The sequence below is a fragment of the Armigeres subalbatus genome, chromosome 3, assembly GCF_024139115.2.
Source record: "Armigeres subalbatus isolate Guangzhou_Male chromosome 3, GZ_Asu_2, whole genome shotgun sequence".
In the NCBI taxonomy this organism is placed as follows: domain Eukaryota; kingdom Metazoa; phylum Arthropoda; class Insecta; order Diptera; family Culicidae; genus Armigeres; species Armigeres subalbatus.
The window spans coordinates 17,022,640-17,032,389 of NC_085141.1; the positions used below are offsets into that span (position 1 = coordinate 17,022,640).

General features: G+C 44.6%; 1 protein-coding gene across 7 annotated transcripts in view; it reads left to right on the plus strand.

Annotated features, from left to right (window-relative positions):
- The window catches only part of LOC134223105 (homeobox protein cut), a 716,360-nt gene extending 706,894 nt beyond the window's left edge, over positions 1–9,466 (plus strand). For 4 of the 7 annotated variants that reach the window (XM_062702236.1, XM_062702238.1, XM_062702239.1 and 1 more), the window contains 3 exons: positions 3,008–3,383; positions 3,444–5,055; positions 5,129–9,466. In XM_062702236.1, the coding sequence (XP_062558220.1) occupies positions 3,008–3,383; positions 3,444–5,055; positions 5,129–6,508 (3,368 nt within the window). In that variant the 3' untranslated portion in view covers positions 6,509–9,466. The remainder of the gene's footprint in view (positions 1–3,007; positions 3,384–3,443; positions 5,056–5,128) is intronic. The other 3 variants (XM_062702237.1, XM_062702240.1, XM_062702242.1) reach the window with 1 other exon arrangement.
- The last annotated feature ends 284 nt before the right edge of the window (positions 9,467–9,750 follow it).

The window sequence follows — 9,750 nt, forward strand, 5'->3', positions numbered from 1 at the left end:
ATTTGGTTAAAACTGTCATTTGACTGATAAAATCATTTGGACGAATAGGTCATTGACCAAAAATGCCATTTTATCGAAATGGTTGTTTGGCCGTAAATACCATTTGGCTGAAAATGTCATTAGTATCACTTCTCGCATTTTCACTTTTCATTTCTCATTCCTCACTTCTCATTTCTTACTTTTCACTAATTAACGACATTCGACTAAATGACCATTTCGGCCAAACGGCAATTACGGCCAAATAACTTATTCGGTCAACAGACTTTTTCAGATAAACGACCTTTTTGGCCGGACGATATTTTCGGCCAAACGACCTTTTTAATTTCGGCCAAATGACCAATTCGGCTTTGTATCCCTTTCTGTCGTATGTCTCTTTCGGTCAAATCATTTTTGTTTCGGTTATCAAGATGCAGAAAGCTTAATGTATGTGGATTGCAGGGACTGGCAAACCATCGATATAGGGAGAAATATCGAGATGTGGAACATCGAGATGTAGAGAGTCGATTGTATATCTTTTTTTCTGACGACAAAGCTTTCGGCAATCAACAATAGTGTTCATTGCTCGAGAATTCATAATCAATCAAAAGAATTGAAAAGGGCATCCTCGCAAACCAGCCGAATCGTACATCCTGATGCCAACTTGAACCCAATCTCAACAAACAAAACAAGTCCTACAGCATCACAATCATCCCTAGCGAACTGCCTACGAATAAAGCAGACTAAAAAAGTGCTCGGTTACGGATCAATAGCCGAGATCCAACCGGAGGAAAAAGAGCATCCACAAATGACAGACATCTGTAGTAATTACTTCCTCCCACTCGGCCTCTTCTCTGCCCATAACCAACGGAGTAAATCTATAAGATTGTCCTTCAATCATTTCTCTAACCACCATCAAGCAGGGAGCGAAAAACACGAGATTCTTTTGAATAGAAACCGCACTTCGTCCACCCAATCGCATCGCCCTCACGCCAACCCCGCACTCCTCCACCACAGTGAAATACCGGAATCTCGTTGCCCTGACATGAAGCATCACCGCATTCAAACTCCCACCCCGAAGCCACGAATCGATGGAAGAAGAAGCCACTTGTGCGATTATTCGGAACGCATCAATTGAGGAAGCAAAAAAAAACGCAATCTTCCAATCAAACTGTCGCTTGCTGGGGCAGATTGGAGGGCCCAAAGATTCCTCAGAAGTTGAATCCGGTCGGTCGGTCGGACGGCTACTGTTTAATGACAACTTTGGCTGCCGGATCGGCTGACCGGCGTCCATTTCGGGGTTGCGTGATTCGATCATCATCACCGCTCTATTCTTCTATCGCTCAATCGCGTGCACTAATGACTAAATTTTCCTTCGATTCAATCCGGCACATTCGGTTCTTTCGTCTCGGCGCCACAGACAGGTTGTTGAGTGAGCAGAACGGTTAATAATTTGAGAAAAAAAAAATAATTTCCTACATCAAAAGCACAGATAGATGATCAAACCAATTCGTCTTTCATGTATTCAAATTCACCATTTCACATTAGCGTCTTCTGTGGGCGGCACAAATTACCGAATTACGAACACGTCCTGAATTGTCCACCAAGAGCTGAATAAATCCAACCAATCAGCTCGAACAAACACCCCACCGTGCGATTAGTGGGGCCCGAATAGATCGATTCCACGAAAGCAATCTCGGTCGGTCGGGGTCTGAATGGAGGTTGATGGGGCTGTGCCCGCAGTGGAAGAGCTAATAGCGACTCTCAAGGCCTACTCATTTTTCGAATAAACGCGGAGCGATGACATTTCACGATGGATGACTACACGGCGTTGGGGATCATAGCGTGCCGGGGCTGTCTGTCTGTATGTCACGGTGGGTCCTAATTCATCGGAAAATCGGTTTTTGACGTGGGGTAAATTGGCCGGAACGGGAGCGTTGACAGCGACCTCTTGCATGGCATCGCGCGTCGGATGGTTTGGGTTGCTGGGGAGTAAAAATTAACGACAACCAAATCGTTTTCGCCAAACGTGGTTTGTTTACATTAGTGCCGAAAAGCACCCATCCAGTTAGCGCACAGGAACCCGGAATCAGGGGGTGAGGAAAATTGCATTGCAATTTTCCACAAAAGGTGTCTTTTTCACCTTGTGACAGCGTCGTCGTGGTTGCCCCTTTAAATGCCAATTAGTTCCGCACGCTCGTACTTTTTTTTCCGCTGGCTATCGCTTCTTGCGGGTGCCACTAGAGGGCTTTGTTGCACAGGGGCTCTTTGATGGCTTGCTGCGACTGCGATGACGAAGGAAGAAAAAAAAAGTACCTCAGCAGCCGAGCGAAGCATCCAGTTGTTTGTGCGGCGGTGGCCCTTTTGCGCGTCATCCGCCATTGCCATCATTCACCATGCTTCAGTTCGAAGTGCTGCGATGCGGCGGCGACCAAAGAGAAAAGAGATGTAAAGTCGTTTTATATAAATTTTATAAAAGCTGAAACATATAAATATAGATCGGGACTTGAGATTGCACATCGTCGGGCTCTTCGCTTTTTTTTTACTTGCAACATTCTCCATTGCTCCTGCTGCTGGTGCCTCTTCCTGACCAGCCTCCGGTTTCGGTTTGATGGTCGTCTCCTCCTCCCTGACAAGAGTAACAGCAACGATGATGAGGACGACGATGATGATGGTGATATGCTCGTTGGTATAGAATGTAGATTTCAAGTAGTGGTTTTCATCCATTTCTGGGCCGACCTAAGAGACGAAAGACAGAGACAGGCAAGATGCGAGATAAAAAGCGACGCCCATTCCCTTGGAGATGCCCCCCAACCATGGCGGATTTTTCACATATGCACTCGAATCCACCAGAGTGCAGTGGGTCGGAATCTCATTTTTTTTTTGGGATCACAGCCTAAGGACTTGCAATCCAGAGGTCTACAAAGAGCAATGTCTGGCGTCGGATTTCGTTCGGTTCATAATAATCCCCCGAAATGCTGATCTTAGATGCTCCGTTTTTTGCCAAATGACAGATTTGTACTAATTGCAGGTTCAGAGCCCGGAATGCCATCGTTTGGTCGACCCGAGGGCTCGGATATGAACGATGACCGTATCCATCACATCCTGACCGAGGCACAATCGATGATCAAGCGCGATTCTCAGGATCTCGTTACTCCTCAGCACCCGTCTCAGCAGATGCACCACCAGCAGCTCCAACTCCAGCAATCGCTCCTGGACGATTCGCAGCACAGTGATAATGACTCGAAGTCGCCGCACCATCGGGACGTCCAGTCGCCATTCGCCAAAGATTACCTGAACCGACGCGCTGGCGCGAGGAACAACGAATTCATTCCCCAGGACAAGATTGCCAAAATCTACCAGGAGGAATTCTCCAAACTGATGCGGAGCCCGCGAGAGTTTCCAAAGTAGGTTATTTAAAATCTTTTTATCTATGATCGTGATTACTAAAATTTCTCTCCGTTCAGTTTCCTTTTCCCTCACTTCCTCGGCGGTGGAATGCCTCCGATGGAACGTCTCCAGGACGACAACATCCGCATGGCATTGGAAGCCTACCATCGCGAGCTGGCCAAGCTGCAGCAAAACGCTTCCTCGGGGGCAGGCCTTCCTAATATGCCAAATATCTCCAACCTACCCAACTTCCTTGCCCTCCATCAACAGCAGCAAGCTCAACAGCATGCAGCAGCTGCCCAACAGCAGCAACATCAACCGATCGGACTCAACGGATCTGTTCAGGATCTATCGCTCCCGAAGGAAAAGCAACCGTCGAACAAACTCAACGGATCGATGACAGACTTGGAGAGCGAAATCGATGCCGCCAACAAGGAAGTCGACGAAGCAATGAAGCACAGCGCCTTCAGCTTAGTCAAGCCGAAACCGGAGCCAGGAACGTGCACACCAACCACCACTGCTTCATCCGCCCCAAGCCCCATCAGCAACAGTATCCTGCCACCGGTCCTTCCTCCTTCAGAAGACATGTCCGTTACCGTTAGTCCCCTGCAGCGGATGGCCTCCATCACAAACTCCCTCATCACGCAACCTCCAGTAACTCCACATCACTCCTCTCAGCAGCGACCGCTGAAAGCCATTCTACCGCCCATCACTCAGCAGCAATTCGATATGTACAACAACCTCAACACGGAAGACATCGTTCGGCGTGTCAAGGAATCCCTCTCGCAATACTCCATTAGTCAGCGACTCTTCGGTGAATCGGTTCTCGGTCTATCGCAAGGCTCCGTCAGCGACCTCCTTGCGCGACCCAAACCCTGGCACATGCTAACCCAAAAAGGCCGTGAACCATTCATCCGTATGAAAATGTTTTTGGAAGACGACAATGCCGTTCACAAACTGGTCGCCAGTCAGTATAAGATCGCTCCAGAAAAACTCATGCGAACCGGCAACTACAGCGGATCGCCTCAAATCCCCGGAATGATGGTAAAACAGATGCCACCGCTACCCAAAATGCTGAGTGACTCCATCAACAAACTCCAGCAAGATCAAAAAACGCTCCTGCAGCTACAAATGTCCCAAATGCAACAGATGCCACCCACATCGCAAGCTCAACAGCTCCAGCAGCACCAACAACAGCTCCACCATCAACAGATGGCAGCAGCGGCGGCAGCAGCCCAGCATCACGCCCAGCAAGAAGCCGCAGCTCGCCAACAACAACAGCAGCAGCAACCTCCCTCGGCACAACCGTCTCCCATCCCCCCGCAGCCGCAATCGCTCCAGCAACAGCAGTCCAACCAGCGACAGCAGCCATCCCCTCAAACAATGCTGCTGACACCTCCCGGCATTCCACCGCAACATGCCATTCCTCTGCAGACGTCCGGTCCCCTCAGCAGCGGCCTGGACAAGAAGCCACCACTAATGCTCGGCGTTCACTCGCCCCAACAGACGTCTACCCCTGCGAGCCATCAGCCAGGTCCACCTCCCGGTGTCAACTCCATGCGTGGTGCCCTCCATCAGCATATCTCACCCACCGTTTACGAGATGGCTGCCCTAACGCAGGACTTGGACACTCAAACAATCACCACCAAGATCAAAGAAGCGCTGCTCGCCAACAACATCGGTCAAAAGGTAAGCCCAACACTGAAATTCCTCGCTTCATATCACTAATCCATCTCATCTCGTTCTCCTCTCGCACTTACAGATTTTCGGAGAAGCCGTTCTCGGTCTCTCGCAGGGTTCGGTCTCTGAACTGCTGTCCAAACCAAAGCCTTGGCACATGCTCAGCATCAAGGGTCGGGAACCGTTCATCCGCATGCAGCTGTGGCTCAGCGATGCCAACAACGTCGAACGGCTGCAGATGCTCAAGAACGAACGCCGCGAAGCCAGCAAGCGACGAAGGTCCACCGGTCCAGGAGCGCAGGACAACAGTTCCGACACCAGCAGTAACGACACCTCCGAGTTCTACCACTCGAACTCGCCCGGTCCGGGATCGGTTGGCTCGGGAGCCGCTCCTCCAAACAAGAAACAGCGTGTGCTCTTTTCCGAAGAGCAGAAGGAGGCGCTCCGATTGGCATTCGCTCTCGATCCCTACCCGAATGTACAAACCATCGAGTTCCTGGCCACGGAACTTGGTCTCTCCACCCGAACGATCACCAATTGGTTCCATAACCATAGGATGCGACTGAAACAGCAAGTGCCGCATGGACAACCCAGCGAACCGATTCCATCGCGAGAAAACCAATCCGGAGCTCCGTTCGATCCGGTTCAGTTCCGAGTGTTACTGAGCCAACGGTTGATGGAAATCCAGAAGGAACGCATGGGTCTGAGTGGAGTTCCGCTACCCTACCCGCCGTACTTTGCTGCCAATCCGAATCTCGCGGCCCTGATAGGGCGAGGGTTCCTTCCCGGGGACGTAGATTTGGCAGCGCTGAACAAAGCCGTCAGTGAACAGATGAGTGGTTTGGACCTGTCGATGCCGTCGTCCGTCAAGCGAGAAGGTGATGAAGAGTTCGACGAAGATGGTGAGAGCGGTCATATGAGCGATTCGGAATCGGTGGACGGTGGTTCGCGGAGGGGAGGCGATGGCGATGATCATTCGGTCGCAAGTTTGTCACTGGTCCAAGCCATGAGTGCAATGTCTCGAATAAACCGACGAAAACCGGCTGCTCCACAATGGGTCAATCCGGACTGGCAGGATGATAAGAATCCGGGCATTCCAGGCGGCGAGAAGAAGGACGGCGATCTCCTCAACGGCGTTTGCATGATGCCGTCCGATGGGGTGCAATCGGTGCAACAGCGGTTTGTGGCAGCGATGGCTGCAGCAGCGGCGGCAGTCGCAGCGGCTGCGTCCGGTGCAAGTGATAACGAACAGGACGATGCCAAATCGACGCATTCGAAACAATCGCTGGACGATCAGCAGCAGCAGGGAGACGACGATGTGCAGGAAGATAAAGACGAATCCGCGGTAAGTGTGGCGTCGACGGCGGGTGGGGAAAACGCGGGCGAGGGGTCCGAGAAGGACAAGGATCTGGTTCAGGTTAAAACGGAACTGATGGAGGAAACCGAACGGTGGGAGTATTGAACGGAATGGCCGGTTATGAACCGATCCGGGTAGGCGGCGGCGATCCTAAGCTGTCAAAAGTCAGTGCAATCGAAAATAGCTAAACAAAATAAAGCGCAAATAAAAATGCGAGAATATGAAAAAAGTCCAATCCGAAGGGACGAAAATGTGATTTTGAAACAAATATGGGAAGAATGTCTAGATGAACTCTTCTGTTTTATCTTTGTTATACAAGTTTTTTACGTGAATGGATGCTCGTACTATTTTCTTTTTTCTAAGGTAAGCTCTTAACTCTATAAATCTCTGACTGCGATCCAACTTCCTCAGTTGTAAACAATTGTTTATATATTTTTGAACCTTGGTTTCTGTTCCAATTGTACATATTTTATCTTGAGCCGATAGGGATAAGTTATTTCCTTCTTTTGAACTATCAATATAAGAAGACTGTTGAAACAAGTTTTAAATATAATATCGATGATTATAAAGTGAAATAGCGTAGATTTTAAGCCAGTAGTGTAACAAAAAGAGGGATAAACACATTTTTACATTAGGATTACTTAGCAGAACCGAACAAGCCCTTCTACTTTTCTGTTTTAGTTGTATGAAAGATGAGTTTTTCTCCAAAATTGCATTTACTTCTACATAGTTCGAGTCTAAGCGCGAATGTAGGGCATACTTGATAAACTTTAACGTACTTATAGGTAAATAATGCTAGCGATAGACATATGTGTATCTCCCTTTGGTAATAGAAGAATCCCCGAGTGTTTTCCCTCCGCGTCAAGCGTCACATAAAGAAAAATAATCAAAATATCCAAAATTATGTGGGATCTTATCGTGAACGGAAAATCAAAATGTTAGAAATCGAACAACTGAACGGGAATAGCTTGAGTGTAAATAATTTAAAATCATGGAGAAATTCCCATCCGAATTAAAGCAACAAGCATATACACACACACTGAAACAGACATACACAAACACAAGTAAAGGAAAAAAGGCCAAATATTTAGCAGATAGTGATAAAATCATTGAAAGTAGCGAAAATTTTAAGTTTTCTGTAAATTTTCTTTTTTTACAAAGTTTTTATTAAGCTATAGCGATTATTTATTAGCATGTCTTCTCTTGTTTTAGCTGAAAATCAAGTTAAGAAACGCGAAAATTACAGGATTTTAGAAACTCAAAACAATAGAATTAACTCATGTATAATTATTGCATTAAATCCAGCCGATAATGATGAAAAGCATAAAGTTTATGAACTACATAAGAATCGATCTCAAAACCAACCAAATATATTTAAAGCAAATACAAAAAAAATAACGCAGAAGCAAGCAGATCTTCTGCAGTGTTGGGAAGGCAACATAATAACAAGACAGGAAAGACAGAGTTAATCGAATTTCTCTCGCCAATCGACTCGTCGGTCGGCCGTGTAAATCTTTTGTAAATATTATTTCCTCTCAGTTGAAAACTCTGCACGAACCGAACGCATACTCTGCTTGTTTTGGAAACCAATGTGAAGTGAAGAGGAAAACCGCAAAACGCATATCCGAATTTAATGGAACAACAGAATTAAACGAAAAATAAACAAATATTTATTCAGAACTTTTAACACACAAGAAAAAATTATAAAGGAAGCATTGATTTTTACAATTTGTAAAAAGTAAGCGACTTTACTGGAAAAGAAACAAGAGGAACCACAATCCTTGCAAATTATCATCAATCAGCAAAACGACATCATAACCGCATAACAGTATGTAGAGTAAACAAACATCCAAATTTGCTGCTAAATTGTGTTTCTTTGAAGTTCTTTTCTGGATCGCGTTCATCCGCGATATTTCCGCCAAACACCATCCATCAGTGTTTCTCAAATGAGGACAGCTGGAAAAGATCGAAAACTTTGGCGGAGTTCGATGAAACAAATAAAAAAACAATCAAATTGTTTGATTTAGATTTAAAATTAACGAAAATAGCTAGGAATGTGAATTTTATACAACAACAAAAAAGCAGAACAAGAAATGTGTAGATTCTAGGAGAAAGTCGGAGTTATTGAAACCATACAGCGGAAAATTGGATCGAATGGTAAATTTAGAAAACAGGAAAATTGCAATACGTAAACAAGCATCATTCAAATAAACATGAATATTTCAGAAACAAAGATTCAAAATAAATTGAAATTAACAAAACATGAAAAAGCGCTGATAGTTCAAATGTTTATTTCTTTAAAAATAATCGAAAGCTGTAGGATTATGTTATCATTCTCAAAGAATAATTTCACTAAGAATGGCACAGAAATTTTGTTGCAATTCTTCCGCGAACTTTACGAAAATCCTCCTTGAATACAAATTAAGTTATTAAGCAAGAGACAGACAGATTGAATTTGTTAACTTATTCTTATCGATTAGTTTTTCACGTTCTATTCTACTTTTGCTAGTGGAACCTTTATTTAATGCAACTTCACAAAACCTTTCGTTTGTGTTATGCAAAAATTTGAGTCGTAATCTAAAACACACTTGTGTAGATAATTGGAAGGAACAGCTGCCGTTGTTTCATGTCTGCTTCTCCAAATGAAATAAAATTAAAGAAAAACAATCAGAATCTAATCGCAGAGCAGAGGCATTGTAAATTTAATGGGTTTATAAAACAGTTCAATATCTGAAAAAAAATGGAAGCCCTAGCCATTAGAAGACACAACTTCGAAACCACGTACTCGAATAACGTACAAGCGGAAAGGGACGGCTAAGAATTAAGAACGGAAACCTGCAATGAAGGGGAGGAAAACCAGAACAAAAAGAATTCATCTATAAAAAATGGGAAAATAATCAAGTGAAAATAGTGGACGAAATAAAGAAATCTGTAAATACTTATTATCATATCATTATATTATATTAATTAATTATAATTATTATATATTAAAATTATTATTACAATTATAATGGTAACATTATTACATTGAATGAATAAAGTAAAACGGTAATAAAAAATAAATCCTTAAATGAATGTTATTAGTTTAATGAGAAAAAGTCCTTATATTTTCGTATCTTACACTTCTACTTCAAAGATATTTACAGTGACCAACTTGTGGCAAATTGTAATACGGTTACAAATCTGACAACGAGTCCTATCTTCTAATATTTTTTTTTTAGAAAATAGGTCTCGTTGTCAGATTTGCATTTGAACGATGTTCTCTGGTTCACCTTGTTTTGACCGACATTGTTCTCTGCAGCTTGAGCAATTCAGATTAAAACTGAAGTACGATCATTTGATAATCT